The 17,972-nt window shown below is 37.3% G+C and overlaps 1 protein-coding gene across 1 annotated transcript in view; it reads right to left on the minus strand.

Moving 5' to 3' along the window:
- ANOS1 (anosmin 1) overlaps nt 1–17,972 on the minus strand; it is a 133,463-nt gene that overhangs the window by 38,132 nt on the left and 77,359 nt on the right. Inside the window, exons 5-7 of the mRNA XM_059465949.1 lie at nt 16,830–17,014; nt 9,772–9,901; nt 325–527 (exon numbers count right to left, since the gene is read on the minus strand). Of these exons, the coding sequence (XP_059321932.1) occupies nt 325–527; nt 9,772–9,901; nt 16,830–17,014 (518 nt within the window). The remainder of the gene's footprint in view (nt 1–324; nt 528–9,771; nt 9,902–16,829; nt 17,015–17,972) is intronic.

The raw sequence follows: 17,972 nt of genomic DNA on the forward strand, positions 1-17,972 counted from the left end.
AACAAAATAAACATTTTAAGAAGCACTAACTGAATAAGCCTAAATTTAGAGAACTAACAGCATTTAAATTTCATTCATCTTTCCTGAAAAATCTTATCGTATTTACCTGTATTCTAAGGCAGAAGTTTACTTCTCTCCCTGAGTTCAATGTAAGAAAAGAATTGAGAGATCAAAATATTCTATGGGCTTCATGATACTAAAAATTAGGACCACTATTTTACCAGTGGCTGAAATCACTGGAACTTATCACACATTTTATACTTACACTCTATTTTGCATAAACATAAACCATATTTCTGTCACAGTTACTGATTTGTTTCTTACCCCATCAGTGATCTTCCTTCTCTTTTTTTTTGCTGGAATTACATATTTGCTGTACGTCCAGCTCCAGAAGACTTTGTAGTGGTGCACTGGGATATCAGGCTCTTCTGGAAGATCCCAAGTAATCATTGCATTTACACTCCCATCATTGTTTGCACTGATATTGGCAATCCTGATATTAGATGGAGCTGGTGGAGCAGATGGATCTAGAATTTAGAAAAAAAATGAAAATATTTTAAGGGAAAAATCATCTTCATTAAGGTAAAGATTACCTTCTCCTCATGAATTTATGAGGCATTCACAAACTGGATTAAACACCCTAAATACACTGAGGAAAATCTGGGCAATGCCATCCTGTAACTGATATGGCTTCTTGTAAATTCTAGAAATTCAAACTCTACTGAAATAAAAATTATGGGCTAGCATCTAGTTTGTCATTATTCTGTGTTGTTGACAGTACACAAACATTATGAAGCTTTATCAAAATGCACCAGACTACCAGTTTTCCTTCTGTCACTCACTTTAAATACACAGTGAGTGTAAAATACTCAGTTGTACAAGTGGCCTTGTAGAGCCCCCACAGAACTGCATGGCTGAAACACTGAGTATCTTTTCATTGCCAGATAATTCTCAGATTATTAAATTATTTTTTGACATATTGAATCTTTCTTCAAATTTCTAATATTGATATCTACCGCCATGGGACACAAACACTTCCTTAGACTAAATGTAATTAAAGCATAATGATATATTACACTGTGGTAGAAATCTATAGGGGTTTTTTTAGAATGTCAAAAAGCAATTAGCTACCCCTTTGATTTATTTCACTATTCTAGTTCAATTCCTGGTCAATATCAACTGAGATTGTATTCCTTCAGTTGTCTTTGTGCTGACTCCAGAGTCAAGGACACACAACAGTCAGAGTTTGAATAAGATTAAATATTGAATCTTTTCCAATATTAAATGTGAGGTCCTCCTTGTGGATTCACTATATAATATCCTGGTCTCAAGTAATGTCAATCAATGAAGATTTTGCAACAATGCCTATGAAAGTCCAATTTGTTGTTTACTAATTCCTACTTTTTAATTCGACTTTTTAATTTTTACCCTTTTTTAAATATCTCTGTCAGCCAAAAAATGATGACAAAATACAAGGAACCTGCAAAAACAGGTTACATAGAAGTAAGCAGTGGGACTAAAAAAAAAAATTAAAAGCATATCAGAAGAATAAAGGAAATTCATAGCAATTAAGACATGTTATGAATGCACAGCCACATGAGCCATCACTTATTTGCCAAAAATAAAACTGGAGGTGTGAGGAGAGGACATGATTCATTCACTTACTGTATGGTTCACCTGCATTATTTTAAATTTGTAAATGAGCTGTTAAATAAACATTCCAGACATACCTAATTCATCAGATAATCCCCATGACAAATGGTCTCACTGAAAAATTCTATCATTTACTTTATAAAAAAGACATATTCTGAATTAATAGACAGCATTTCCCTTTTAAACATCAGCATATGTGAAAAAATTACTTATTCCTGTTATTAAACAGGACTTTTGCTGAAATAACAATGGATATTCCTGTTCCCTCACACATTCCATTTTCGTTAAATAGTAATGGATGTCCCTGTTTCCTCACACATACAATCCAATCTAAATTTTGGCCATAAAAGTTCCAAAGCATACTTAAGAATTCTGGAAATTGAACATAATTTCCAAACAGTAATAATGCCTCCCTTCTCACTTGGGTTTTTTAATCCACTAGCAAGTCAGTTGTGTATATTTTTTCTGGGTTTGGAGAAGCACTGCTATTACACTTATTTCCTCACCTGTGAAGCTGCCAACCACTCCATCTTAAAGAATACTAAACCATTTATTCCAGAATTAAAGAAAAATTAGCTAAATAGTTTGTACTATTCTCTCATACAGTTTTTAATTTACTTCTGTTATTTTAAAGGTAAGTATAAAATGGAATTTAGGTAAACTAAATATAAACAGAATAATGATTCACATATATAAGACATTTATTAAACATTCATCTGCACTGATTTAAAATGTTAGGGGCTTTTATATGTTATACGACATTATATTAGGGATATAAAACATTTATAACCTGAAGTGCAACATGATCATATTACTGTAGGTGAATTATTCAGGTTATCTCCCAGAAGTGCTATGCATCATGTATTATGTATACAAAACATATGGGATAAAATAAAAGTGTTTCAGAGAATATATCTTCCCAAATGGTGAGATATAAACAAAACAATTCAACCTATAAAACATGTTTGTCCTCTTTCTGCATCTACAAGAGATAGAGAGTCATTTTAAAAAATATTTTAAAAAATGAAATAGCTCCTTTGGACAAAGTGTATTACATGATTAAAAACATTTTGAAGTTCTCTTCACCAATTTTTTGTAGGTCTAAAAACTAATGACCAAATTTAGGTTTTTTTTTTCTTTTCAAATGTTTATATGTCCATTCCAGCAAAAGAAAGTAGTTAGAAAGAAATATGTGTGTACTGAAACCAACAGATCATTTCTTCTAAATTCTACAGCACCAGTGTATCTGTGCTTTCTATAATTGCACAGATTATTGAAAACATTATCAGTAGAATTTCTTCTGTGCTCACTAGACACAGTCCAGGCAGCAGAAAAAATGCTGATCCACATTTGAAAGAAAATCTATGAATGTTTCTACTTTGCTGTGTGAGAATACAAACATTACAATAAAAAGTATTGGGTAATTACAGTTAAGGATAGAAAGAATGTCCTCTTAGAAGGAATATACATGTGATATAATACAGCAATAGCAGATATTTTCCTGAGTGCCCTCTTTCTTCAAAGACTCTTTTGCAAGCCTCTCAAATGTCATACATAAAAAGGCCTTTGAACAAGAACAGTGGTGGTGGTAGAAGACAGAAAGGAGGAGATGTGCAGCTAACAGACATGAAAAGGTGAGACACTGAAAGTGTCTGAAAAACACATTTTCTATGAGAGCTTTATAAAAACTAGTAGATACATTAGGAAAATAATTAGCTATAAAAATATAAAATTTCAAAGATAAAACTTATTACAGTTTTGCATTTAATCCAAGGAAAAAAAATCCCGTCTTTTTGTATGGATGCATCAATAAAATATTTCATGGATTTGGGGTGTATTACCTGGAATATTAAGACACTCAGTGAGCATTTTATATCAGATTAGGATCCATTCCATATTAAGTATTTCAATACCACTATATAATTTATTAATCTATTTTGATATATTTCTGTGACATTCATCACCATTACAAATGACAGAATTATCATTTTGTAAGTTAAGAACTCAAGAATATTAATTATTTCTTCATTTGAAAGAATTTAGTTTCACCAGCAAAGCAGACATGTGAAAAGGAATAGCAGGGTAAAATAGTGTGATCTCTGTTAACAGGAAGAAAAACCAAACAACCCAAACCCCACATTAAAGAAAGCACTGAAAAACCCCTACACACAAAAAAACAAGAACCAAGAAAAACAAAAAAAAAAACCTGTGACATGTTTATGAGCATGCTCCTCTACAATGCATGCCAGCCAGTTACCACATAACAGATTAGTTGTTTTTTTGTGCGTTATTGAATGGAAAAGTCATGCTTCTACAAGGTGGTCTGTTATGCTCATGTCCATGTAGACATTAAAAGCACTATACAATTCATGCTAAAATACTTCAAGGTCTAATAACTGGTACTGAATCATAAAGCTGCCTACATAAGGTGTTTGTTAACCCAACTATAAAGCTAAAGTGACGTTCTGCTGACTATAATGCCAATAGCCATCCTACTGTTATCTTCATGTACCTGTGATCCCTTTGACTGACTGCCCATGTGTATAATTCAGATACACAGATGTAAAATTACTGGAATGAAAACTGCTGCCAATTTTTCGAATGCAAAGTACTGGTACTTTATATACATGAATTTATCTGAGTGTTAAATCAAATTCTTTGGTTTGCAGAAAGAGTGATGCTGGTCGCAGCTTTTCCTTTCAGTTTATACAAATAAACTACAAGTCATTCTATATATCCCGGAATTTGGCACAGACAGCTGTCCTCAAATCCTAAAAAATTCTGGTCTCAGCAGCCTGACAAGTAAATCGCTTCTCACTGCTAGAAATGATAGCTTCATTAGGTCAAGGCTGAAGCTGCTGTTCCAGCACATGGGATAAGTACTTCATTTGTCTGGATTGTGTTTGGCTTGAGTATACCCAAGGGACTTAAATTCCTGTCTTGCTGGCTACTCAGCCATCACAAGCAAAATTCTGTCTCCAGTCCCCAAAAGGGAGGATCTCTTGCTGCAAATAAAGGAAAGAAAGAAAACACTCACATCATCACCATTTCAAAATTAACATCTTCCCACACTCATATTTGTGAACATATTAATAGTTTATATTTTCCAAAATTCTTTAAATCAATAGTATTTTCAAACACCTTTGCAAAACCTTAAAAAACAGTATGGACTAGCAAAACACATGAATCACATCATACACTGCTTCAGTGCACTTTGTCTTTCAATGTGGCAACTGGAGTGAAAACAGTAAATGATCTAGAATGGGTGTCAGAGAGGGGAATAATGGCATTGGAATCAGAATTCTCATTCTGAGCTGTAAAACTGAGAGCAAATGTGATAATAATTTAAAGCGGTTTTTTTTTTAGCATTTTTCCGGACTTAAAATAGGTCTCCCACTGCTATCTTTCAAACATGAGACCTTCCAACTCTAAAAGTCTGCTGAAGCTACTCTACAGACAAGTTTCCAACCATTAAACAGTTCCAGGGTGTAAGCAGGAGGACTGGCTCTGCCCGATGGAAATGGCACACATAAACCAGCTGCGCAACAGCATAAAAAAATCATTGGTCTCAAAGGAGCAACAGAAAGAGTTTTATTGCCATGAGTGGGTGTCTGTTCTGGTTTTTCTAACACTCAGTAATGTATGCATGAAATCACATCCAGCCTGGTACTTATGTGCTGTGAAAACAATGTTGTCTGCTTCCTTTTGCTTGACAGTCTATCCAGTGTATGCTGGCAATTGCCCACATGGTGAAGCTAAAAGCCTTTAGCAGAGGTGGAAGGGTCAGATATGGTTTGGGCTCATTGTGTTGATCTTCTTGTCTCTGGAAATGGCACAGCACCTACAGACCAGTGAGATAATATATGACATAGAAATGCCTAACACTGAGTCCTAGAGTTAACTAAGTCTCTGGTACTGAGAATTCATTCCCATCACAAACTATAAAAAGCTAGGGAAAAAATAGCTTAGTTACTCTGAACCAAATGCAACAAATTAAAAATTGTATTACTAGTGCCAAGCAGCTTCTGACCAGTCAGGTTAAGCTATCCAGTGCCTGCTTACTGGAAGAAAAACACAGGTAGTTTTCATCCAAGGAGACTAATTTATGGATTCTAGGAACAGTTCTCTCCTGCTTCCAGAAGAAAGGAAACAGCTTGGAGAGAGCCAGTCTAAATATGAATAGAAGGATATTTGTATCTTCATGGATCAAAAATGTTCTGTCAGGTATTCAGTTACTTTTATTTATTGCTGTTATTGGAAGTTGTTGCCACTCAATTAAAGATAAAAGGAAAGCACACAAAATTTAAAAATACTGAAAAAAGAAGTGGAAACCACTGCCAAAATAGCAGAATATTTTGATCAATTTCAGTTGAAAGTATCAATGTAAAAGTCCATGTGCACAGTTCCAGTCATATGAAAGAATCCACTCTCTATGTGCAACATTCACTTAATTTTCCAGCCACTCCATCGCAGACTGATCTAGTCCAACCTGTGTTTTTGTAATTTTGGAGTCACATGTCGGCAAAACAAAGCTCCACTTTATTCCCTGTGAAGGGTCATGTCAGACCAGTACATGCAAACCCTTTGTTTACTTTATAAAAAATAAATAAACAGAGTTTAAAAAGGAGCTCTGCTTAAGCTTTGAATATTCCAGAAATTCTCAGCCATGTCACTTTATTTACTATTTACAAATTAATGCCAACAAATTAATGTTCATCCTAGATGAACACATGAGGCAGTATAAAACAGCTAATGAACCATAAACCTTCACCTCAAATGTTTATAGCAAAGAAGTATCCAAAGGTGCAGTAGATCAGACCTCAAAACACAATTAGATGAAGAATGGCAAGTTGAAATGCTTGATGAAATATTCATGTTTTCCTTTTTTTGTCTTTTTCATGACTGAGAAATTAAATTACTTTGGAAAATGAAGAGTTTTATTTAGTGATAAATAAGTTAATGGTAATTACCGCAGAAGACTTAAAATCATTTTGAACAAAACAAAACCTTATTTTGCTGTGTCTACTTAGAGAGCATGTTTTTTGCATTTTCAAAAAGACAAAACAGTATAAAAAGTATTCTGGTAACCAGACAAAAAATTCTCTCTCTGAGTAATTACAGCACGTTTTTGAATATTCCTCTTAACATCTTAAAATATTTAGTGACAGAGACTTTGTGGTGCCATACTTCTTCCTAGAAGAAGATTAAATATCATGTTTGTCCCCCTTTAGAGGAAAAAACAAACCCAAATAATTTTCTATTCATTATTACTTATGAGCAATTGGTAAAAGTTCAGTATCTTGCGTGAGAAACTGTCTTAGGAATTACTGTCATGTTTCCTGATCAAAGGGTTTATTTTTGAAGAAACCTACTGCTAAGTTTGACCAAGATAATAATCTTCTCTTAGTCTTGGCACAACAGGGTGAAGTGAAACACTGATGTGAAATTCTGTCCACACTTCACACAAACACAGCACAGACAGGCAGCAAACTTCCAAAGGTGATGTGCCAAAATCCACTTTTCTTTTCCAAACTGGAGGTTAAATGTGCCTGTAGGAGCTCAGCAGGGGCCAGTAGATGCTGGCACTCAAAAAACTAGGCACATCTGAGCAGCAGTTTCTTGCCTCTCTACCAGGCAGGAGCTGTCATTTCCCACTGAGCTCCAAAGTAGTAATTAAATGTTCGTGTGACACTCACTGCTACCACTCTGACGGCTCACCTGGGGATATGGAGGCTCAAAGACACCAACAGGAGCATCCCAGTGTCTTTCCCAGCAGTCAGCACCCAGCAGCACCTTCATGTGAGTCACCTGGAGTGACTGCACATTTCATCTGGCAAACTCACATCTTTATAACACCACTGGCAGCTCCACAGCCCCCAGAATGGCCAAATGAGCTGCCAGCACAGGCTGATGGGGGCTAACTGAACTCCCTGCTGCTTGTCTGTCAATTCACAATCCTCTGCCAGGGGCAGGAGCCCAGATTTGAAAACAGTTATTTTGAGAGTTACAGAAGCCTTTTGAAGAAGGCTGGCTACATACTTGCTGCCATTATCAAAATTTTGGTTTATCAGGTAAGAACAGGCAGAGGTACTGCTGAATCCCACTGCCCTTGTCACAAAGCCCTAAAAGTGCTCTCCATCTCCACTAGACAGCCATGAGCAGTTCTCAAGGACAGCAAGTGCTTCAGGGGTAGGTGCAGAGACCACAAGAGGACTCTGGTATTCAAGTAATGATTTCAAAATCACAAGTTCCTGAAACACAAATTACTGCCAGCTGGGAGACTATTCTGAAGAAATACCCCTATGCACTTATCCTGATCTTACATTGTTATCCAGAAACCCACCTGTGGCTGGGGGCAGATTCTGGGCTAAAGAGACCGCCAGGATGACTTAGCATGGACATTCTTACATTCATTACCAAGGGTGCTTTTTGAGCATGGCTAGCACACCCAGAAGGGGGCCAATTTTTTTGAAAGTTATACAAATCCTGCCTGAAAATGTCATGTTGAAGTCAAAACCTCGGTGCTACCATGACATACCTTTCTGTAATTGTAGTAATGGTGGCTTCAAGCAGAATAGTTGGAAAATATTTACAAATCCAATAAAACAACTGTCAATGATCTCAATTTAAAAGAAAGTTGGTGTCAGATTCAGCAACAAACTGCTGTATCTGCTGAATTGCTGTTGAAGAAGAGAAAAGTACTGTTGCTTAAGAGTTCTTACAGTAAACTCAGCTCAAAGGAACTGTATTATTTTATGTTTCTGAAATTGTATGCTACTTAAGTATCATAGCTCTTAAAATAATACTTCTTTTATGCATGAAAAGGTTTGTGGTCACAGAAGTAACAGGACAGCTATGCCAGCCAACCTTCCTACCACAAATACGGCTAGAGCACAAAAAAATTATTTAGACTAACATATAGTTATTCAGTAAGTGATTAAAACTTCCATACCAGCAAAAGCATTTGCATGCCTCTATAAATGCACCACCAAAAAGATCCTTTTCTAGGACTGACTATGGCCAAACAGAAAGCTAAAAGCCAGCACAGGAACTCAAAGATGGCAACAGCTTGTACTGCAAGATAATTCAGTCTGCACGAAGAGGAGGAAATACAATCCTCAAAGTATGCAAAGTTATACCAGCATAAAGATTCTGTCACTACTAAAATAACAAAAAGTCTTTCTATTAGAAACTGCTTCTATTAGCAGAGTGAAGAGTGCTGGATCTCATTCTTTGGCACTAAAGTCGACTAGTGTCGTCTGGATATGCCCACATTATTGACTGCCTTTAAGAGAGGGTGACCACATCCAGATCATCTGTCTAATGGGTATAATTTCTGGCCTGTGCTAACCCCAATACTATGCCTAAGAGTCATCTGGGAAAATTCTTCTCCATGTTGGTCAAAAGCACACCAGGGAGAATGCCAGGAACTTCACAGGATGGGAGAACTATTTCTATCTCCTCCATCCCTCATGTACCATTTACTGGTACAGAAATAGTTTTCAAAGTTATTTTATTGCCCAAACAGTTGGAAAACCAGAAATATCAACAAAAATTCCTACAATACTTTGTGGATCATCAGGCATGCCTTTGTAATGAACAGAAACATGCTGCTTTGCATTTATGCTCTTTTTTATTCTTAAGCATTTACAATTATTTCTAGCAAGGGGAGTTCTATTAACAGGGTCCAAAGTTCCATCAAAACAATGCTGCTACAATTATTTAGATACAGGCAACAAAATATACCAATACTCTATTAAATATATGACAATAACATACTTCTCATAATTAAAAAAGAAGGAGATAAACCTCTTGGATTAACACACTGAAACCCAAGTTCTTCCCTATTTCATGGTCAGGGTCGTGAAGTTTGATACGAATCATGTGGAAAATATTTCAAAGGAGTTTTATTCATAGACATCCTTGCTGATAAAAGAATAATGACATTCAGCTTTTAATTTGTTTGCTGACTTCAAACAAATCTCACACCATTTCTAAAGTAAGTGACAAAACTACTCAAAAACCCACCTGCTCAAAACCCTCTGCCACAAAAGCAGGCAGACCAGGCTGTGCTGCAGGTGGGGGTGACAGGAAGGTGGCAGCTCGAGGAACACTCACCTCGGGAGGAGCGGAAGTGCTTGCTGGGCGCAGTGAAGCCCCTGGTGCCGTGCACGTTCACAGCGGCCACGCGGAACTGGTACCAGCGGCTGGCGCGGGTGTCCGGCAGCCGAACGCGCTCCTCTGTGGTCTGGGGGGAAAATGTCACACTTACACTGCTTGTCCTGACAAGGTCACCTGCCATCTGCTGTGCAACACCCCAGTATCGGTCTGGCTGAGCATCACAGGCTGCATGCAGCCACCTCACCTGACCCCAGCCACCACTCTGCACTGCAAAGCGTTTACAGCTGTGAGCAAAATGAGAAAACCATCCAATTTTACAGTGCATTGCAGGTTTCTTCTGGAAAAAGTAGCCTTTAGAAAATAGGTAAAGTGCTGTTAAATTCACACAATTAGTTCTGCAGTTATCACAACCTTCAAGCCAGTGTTTAGGGTCTCACTGTTCAGGTGATATTTCAGGGAACTCGTTGCCCCAGGTGACAGGACTGATTTCTTCAAATCTCAATTCTCAGAGAATTAGGGGTCCAAAATAGCTTAATGAAATCCAGTGCTGTGAGAACCCACTTTTTCTAGTTCATAGGAAACACAAAACTCTCAGATAATGAATGTAAGCCTTTTTCACATCTTTGGCACTTAGGTCAAAAAGACACTTACAGCCTTAACTCTTCCCTGAAGACTTTTCTCAGGTCATAGGAGCTGACCTTTTCTCCAACAACACCTACTGAGATTGCCAGTGTCATGAGTTCAATTTCCAAATCCTGAGGGGAGAACCACTGAAATATGACTAAGCATAGATACAATCTGAACCCTTTCAGTAGCAAGTGCTTTACAGATTCTTATTCTGAGCTCTGCTTTCTTCCATTTTTTACCCCATTAAACTTTTGAAGAACTATCTTTTGCATTCTTTCTTTTTTTTTCCCCTAAGGTACAAACACCAGAACTGAACACAGCCTCCTGATAACCACTGAATCACCTCCAGCTACAGAAGATGTGGCATTTTTATAGAACTCATCAAAAACATATCCACTTGGAATTTTTACTTTTACAATTACCTCTCAATTATCCAGTTTTCAATTTACTTTAATATGTCATGTTTACTACATTTTGATTTAATTCTTTCATCAAAGTAACACAAGAACCCGAACCAGATGTCATATACATGTCTAAATACATTATACAATCATCACTGACTACCATTACTGACCAAACATGCAAGCTCATTAAAAATGTAGTTGCACCAATTTATATTTACAAGCTCTGTTTTATACAAGTTCAAGAAGTCACCTTTCCTGTATATGATTCAACATTACTTGTAATGATACTAAGTAGCTTCCAAAAAAAGGCAAAACATAATTTCTGCTTCTTGCTCCACTTTAAATCTGCGTAAGAAATCAGAAGCTGCTGACATAACTCAGATAACCAGAAACTGAGGAATTTGCTTCAGCTCTTCAGGAATGGCCTTTTAGAGCCCTCATAAATAAAATTTGTAGGTGTTATTCTCCACTTAGTCTCTTCATTTGGTGACAAACAAAATTTAGGGAAACAATTATCTCATTTGTGTGTGCATGTAGGGAAAGGAGACCCTTTCTAACCCATATTATTGACTCTCTCAGACTGCTGAGTGTTGTAGACTCCGAGTCCATCACATATTGCTGCTACTCAGAGTCCCTCTCCATTCAGACCACTCTCTTCTCAACTTAAGCAGGGGTAACAATCCTGACAGTCAACCTCACCTCCTTTCCCTTTTTAACCTTTATGTTACTTGTAGAGTGAATTATCCAAGGTTTGCCCCAGGGAAGAAAGAGCCTACCTGAAACAACTTTTGCAATTATTTTTATTTTATGGAGTACTCAAACATCCTATTTTTTTCCAACAGCCAGCTCCTCTATTGCTGCAACTGAAAACAGGTTTGGGGCCAATATATAATTGTAAATAACTAATTACAGTCTTCAGGGGTTTTAAAAACATGTTTGCTGAACTTTGTAACAAGGCAAGCATAATCTGAATACACTTAATGCCAAATTCCTCAAAAGAGTGTTATTTGTCACTGGCTCATATTCTGTTGATTAAAAGAAAGTGTTTCAGTAGTATCAATTTCCCATGGCAACCACAAAATAATGTAAAACCAAACAAACTGTCAATCCATAATGCCAAAATTATTTTAACTTATGAACATGCCTTGGGCCTATTACTTTCATAATTCATTTTGTTGGCCAAGCTCCTGCTAAGCTCAATGGCATGCAGGAGGTCTACCTCCAACCACCATGATATAAACCACTTGGCACCTCTAAGTACCTTTTACATAGAATTAATAAATTTCTAGAAATAACTAAGTACTGCTGAGATATCTTACATTACCTTAATGCTATAACTATTTTTTTGTTTCATTGCTTTAGTTTAGTTAGTTCTCACTACTTAAGTATTTTTGGAGCTGCAGTCATAATATTCAGAGTTCTTTCAATATCTTTCACATTAATTTAAACCCACTAAAAGCTATGCTGAGTGGTTCCAAACAACTAATGGTTAAATTTCATCACACACCTAAAATTCTGTCTGAATATGAAAGAAAAAACCAACACTTTTAAAGAATTTTTAAGAATCATAAATAAAAGACAAAAGGAAAAAATCACCACTCAAATCATTACAGAATCATAATTACCATTTATTTGGCATTGTTTAGTTATAAGATGAATGTTTGGAAGGTAGCTTCATATTCTAACAGGTGTTTTATTTGGAATAAAATAATAAATTAGTCCTCAAACAAAATAACTGGCCAACATGTCCACCTTCAGTATCATGCAAAGTTCAATGAAGACAAGGGAAAATCCCTATTAATTACATTCAATACAACTTCATATAAGAGCAGCATGTAATCTCAATGACATAAGCTGGACAATACACATAATACCTTGACATTATTCTCAAGAGCTCATTTTAGGTTCAAGGGACAACAGGCCACCTCCCATGGCCAGAAAGCAGAACAAGGTTGGGCTTTTTGTGAGAACTTCACAGAGATTTGACAAGAACTGCTCCATTTAAGAAGCACTGAAAATTCTATTCCTCTTACAGCAGCTCTTAACTGTTCAAATCCTGAGCCCTTTCCTGTAAGTAGTCTCCTCATCCTGTCCTTCAAAAGGGGATTATCTGTTATTGTCTTCAACACAGCTACAGAAATCTTCCTCTGCTGCTCCTACAACTGAGTAATGATCAAGAGCATCCCAGAGCATGGATGACCTATCTTCAATTCCAACCTTTGTATGAGAGGCAAGGGGAAGATATTCCCTAGCACCCTGGATGTTGCATGCTACTTAGAATTATGACCTCATATATAACTATAACTATATATATAACTATGTTTTATATTTACATCCAAAACTGTTCCTTGGAGAAAGAAAGGCTGAAAGTTAGAATTTCTTGTAAGGAAAAGGTGGGATTTACTACAACTGGAAGGGAGAAGAAAAGAGAATGTCTCACCCAGCAGCATAGCAGTTTGACAATTCAGGTGGCATTCTCGTGTCAACACTACAGACAGTGTATATATGTTATGTATATACATTAAAAATTGGTGCAAAGAACTCTTCGCAGCGAAGACTTGCACAGAGGACTCTCCTCTATCCAAGGATTACAGTAATGGACAGTTTCACTGTGCTCATTCCCCACTATGAATCCTGGACTCCTCCCTGTAGCACAAACATTTAATAGAAATAGGAGAGTACAGTCTTACCCTGCTGAGTTCACAGCTCAAAACCTTTGGAAACAACACATTGATAAAAGAATTTGCATTTCAAAAAGTGAAGGGATACCACCCAGGGTATCAGAAAAGCTGAGCTTCTGTTTCCTGTGATACAACAGAAATTCTGAGTGTTGTATCCACTACTCTAACAAAGGACAGCAGATCTGCCCTACTTCATGTGAATACAATCCCACACAAGGTGGGTTCATTTCTCTGCTTACCAAAGCAAGTCTCCCCTGGGAGATGGAGAAAGAAACCTTTAGTGTACAGGACTGGTGGTTAGCTCCATCCAGCAGGTATTTCTCACTGTCAAGGGCTGAGAACTTCCTTGTGATCCTCAGAACCAGAATTTTAGGTGTTTCAGAAGCTTTCTTTTTGAAGATTAGCTGTCCACAGAGTTTATGCAATTGCAAGGTGAAGCACTCAGGTCTGTCACAATCAAGCTATCAGTAAATACTGCCCCTTATTTGTTTTAGTAATGGACTAGACTGATGAATGTACTTCATCACTGTCTGCCCACATGTGTATATATGTATATATGCGCGTGTGTGTGTACATATTACATCCATTCACACAACACAGACATGCTCTGTCTGAAAATAACTGGCCTGGTATATTTTAATCAACTTTATTATATTATAGTAATATGATTAAATAGCTGAATTTCCAATGTAAACAGTAATGCTACTATTTTTAGAGAGAATTAGTACCAAATGGAATGGTAAGTCTGTTCACATGACATGCAGCATTTCCATAGGATAATGCAGCACGTCCTGCTCAGCTGGCTAAATCTTAAGTTACAGTACTGTAGGAAACTTCACATAAAACTTGGGACAATCTACATCACAGCCAGCTTGGCCAACTAGCATCTTAGTTATCATAGTTTTTATATTAACCAATGGAATTAGTCAAATGGTTAATCATATCAAATTTACCCCAAAATACGCAGTTAAAAACTAAAGCAGTTTAGTTATTATACATTAAAAATCCCTTCCTGCAGAAGTGAGAAATAACTAAAATAATTTTCAATATGTTTGCATTCCTATATAATTGGAGAGCAAAATAGTATACTAATAGATTGTGCCTTCTTCCTTAAAAAGAAAACATAAAGATGACACAAAAAACATGGCACAATAATAAACAATTTTTTTCAAAATTATTGTTTCAATACAAAATCAAAATTTCTACCCAACATGAGAAATTACTTGCAAATTAGCTCCACTAAGGCCAATAAAATACATCAAGTTTTTTTTTTTTAATTTAAACCCCATTTTTTCTTGGACAGACAAAAAAATATTAGATGAGTAACTCTGATGAAACATTATGAAATTTCTTATAAGAAAATGCAAACAATAACTTTGTTTATGCTACATATGTGTATAAACATAGAGAAATTCAGATCCTCACCCACAGCCTTTTTTATCTTTGGTTACTCTTTGCACAATCTCTATCTTAAGTTGCAGAGTAAAGCAAAAGGCTGAATCATCTGCCCTGGACTGAGATGCTCCAGGAATTTTCAGATAAATGGCTGAGCTCTTCTCAGTCTTTGTCTACAATTAAGGGCTCATACCTCAATGTTTTGGAATCATACAAGAAAAACATCTCAGTTACACAGACAAGGGAAGCCTGGAGGCTGTGCACACAATCACTGCAGTCAAACTGGATATCCATCCTTGCTGCTGATATTGCAAAATAAATTCTATCACATTTGGCAGACAAATTTGATTGCCTGGTGGGATGTCTAAAACTACAAGCACCATGGAGGTACACAACTCTCTAAAGACAGAAATTCTGATTACTAGCACCCCTCAAGGGTGCCCAGCCTGCATGTCCCATAAGGTATACACAGTTCACAAAGCCAGTCAGGCATCCTGAAGTGTGCTCTGAGCTGACATTCCCAGTGGGGTCCACCACACAGTCAAATTCGTGTCTCCTGTGATGCAGAAGGGACAGGGAAGTTGTCAGAAAGATTTCAGTCGGAGGAGGCTTCTCCTGCCACAGTGATTAACTCAGCCCCTACTGCCTGCATTCACCAGACCCCAGGAAAGGCAGCTGTCAGGCTTCTCCTTGCTCTAGCACAGGAACACGTTCCTGAAACACTCTCCTGCAGATGCACTGCAAGGCAAGGGTTCATGTACGTTCAGCCACTGTGGAGCATCTACAGGGCATGTTCCCAGAAATGTGCACGAGGTCTGGGATGAGAAATAGCAGAGCACTGTGCTCCCTTTGCAGCCTGGATTCACCAGCCACTGCAGCTGAGCCTCTACAGCCTATCACATCCACATGGTTCAGTAACAGAGAGGAGTAATTCAGATCTGGCACATTCTCACTACTTGCTATTTTCCTTGCAACAAAGGCAGGAGCTTGTTTCCTGGAATGGAGAATGCAGGTTCCAAGACCTGCACCTCAACTGAGAGATCAGAAGCCACTGTGACCTGATCAGTTTTGTACATGCTCCCATGGGCTTGCACAAGCAAGGCTTCCTGCCAGGGTCTGCTGCAGGGGGCTTTTCCTGAGCAAGACTACAACATAGTGACAGCTCCCTCTAGCACCATGCTGGAGCTAAGAAATTCACTTCTGAGTGTTCAGCCTCACAAGCTTCATGTTTTTATAAGACAGCATTTTCCAACACAATCTGAATTGAGAATGAGCACAAACTGTCACAGAATTTAAATCCCTTACTCTATTTTGTGGATGGTTCTACTTATTCTCTCTTTCCTTTTTTTCCTAGCTATAATGATATTTTGCAGATCTTTTCAAAATCAGCATTTTACTTTTCTTGTCAGCAGGGATAAGGGTGAAGCAGTAAGATAAACGACTGGAACTCTGCCATCCAGGTGGACTGTCAGCATGGTAAAAAACAGATTGAAACTGGGAAAGAACTAAGTGAAAATTTATGCTCTGTTGGCTGCTTCTCATTAAGAAACATTCGCTCATGAATCTTACATTTTAATCTGGATTGCACTGAGTGATAAGAGCATGACATCATAGACTTTTCTGAATTAGGAGGGTCACACCTGAGAAAAACAACTTTACAAAGAATAAAGGTTTTAGTAATTTTTTTTCACTCTGTTTTTTTTTTAGTCTTGTTTTTTGTTTTTTTGGTTTGTTTTCTTTTAATAAATAGCCTTTTCACCAGCTTGGTTTTTTAACTTTTGACAAGAATCAAGCCATGCCTTGGACACTGTGCAATGAGTCCCACTAAACTCAGAACGACTATGTCCCTAATGAGCTTCCTTGAATGGATTTTGGTCTCTAATTCTACATTTTTCAAGAGATTTGTGACATTCTGAGACTAGATCCATATTGCTTACAAAGAACTGACCTGTGCCACAGTTTGCCAGTTCGTAGCATCATCCTCACTTGGATGGATCCCTTGATTCCACCTCCTCTGAACAACATAGATCACAGGCTCAATGGAAATATTGAATTTTGAAGACCACTTCACCTCCAGGTCTCCAGACTGATGTTCTATGAATTTTAATTCTTTCCGGGGTTTCAGTGGAACACCTGTAGTAGGAATGCACAGATAAAAATATATGAGTAATTTACAAGATATGATTAAGCCATTTGTAGATGAAGCTGTATAAAAAATAATTGAAAAAAAGATTGTTTGCCAGAGAAAATGCCAAAAAGGGAGGAATGATAAGCATGGAAGTTTCAGAACAGTTCCTAGCTAACCCATCTCTGTTAACATTAAAATTTGTTTTAAAAAAAATCTTCAAAATTATTTATTTATTTCATTAAAAAACTGAAGGACATGAAAGTTGTAAACAAAAACTGACTTTACAGAGAACATTTGCCCAACAAAACCGGGAGAAAGATCCCTTTGTTCCCAAGCAGAATCAGCTGTACCTGTTGTTCAGTTTTTCACCCAATTTTTCCTAAAACACATTTAGTAACAAAATTTCCATAGCATCACACAGTAGTCTATTTCACTACTTGTCTATTCTTGCTACAAGAAAGTTCTCTCACTGCCTTGTTTAGGCTCCTCAGCTGCATCAGGAACTCAGTAGTGGTCCAAGATGTTTGTGGATCATGGGGAACAAATTCTTTCTGTTATCTGTGGAGAAGCTTTCCGTGTACCACAAGACTGTTATCGTGCTTCTGAATGTTTTCTTCTTCAGTCTAATAACCTCAGTGCACTCCATTTCCCTTTAATTTCAGTGTTCCCAGACCCCTGTGCATTCTTGCAGCTCCCTCTGCAGATTCTCCAGCTTTGAGCCCTTCTCCAGAGACAAGCCTAAAACTGGACACAGACTGTGTCTAAGCTCTCAGCAGTGCAGACCAGTGAAGTGTGATTATTTCATACATCTTGCATTTGTCTGATGTACTTTAGAAAGCTGTTTGCTTCTCCGTGGCTGCATGATCTTATTGACTCACATGCTGCAGCTGTACTGCATGATGTGTCCCTCTCCACTCTTCCCTAAAGAGCTAGGAAAGGTAATTTCAAGACATCTTGGAATAG

Source organism: Ammospiza nelsoni, chromosome 2, assembly GCF_027579445.1.
Source record: "Ammospiza nelsoni isolate bAmmNel1 chromosome 2, bAmmNel1.pri, whole genome shotgun sequence".
In the NCBI taxonomy this organism is placed as follows: Eukaryota; Metazoa; Chordata; class Aves; order Passeriformes; family Passerellidae; genus Ammospiza; species Ammospiza nelsoni.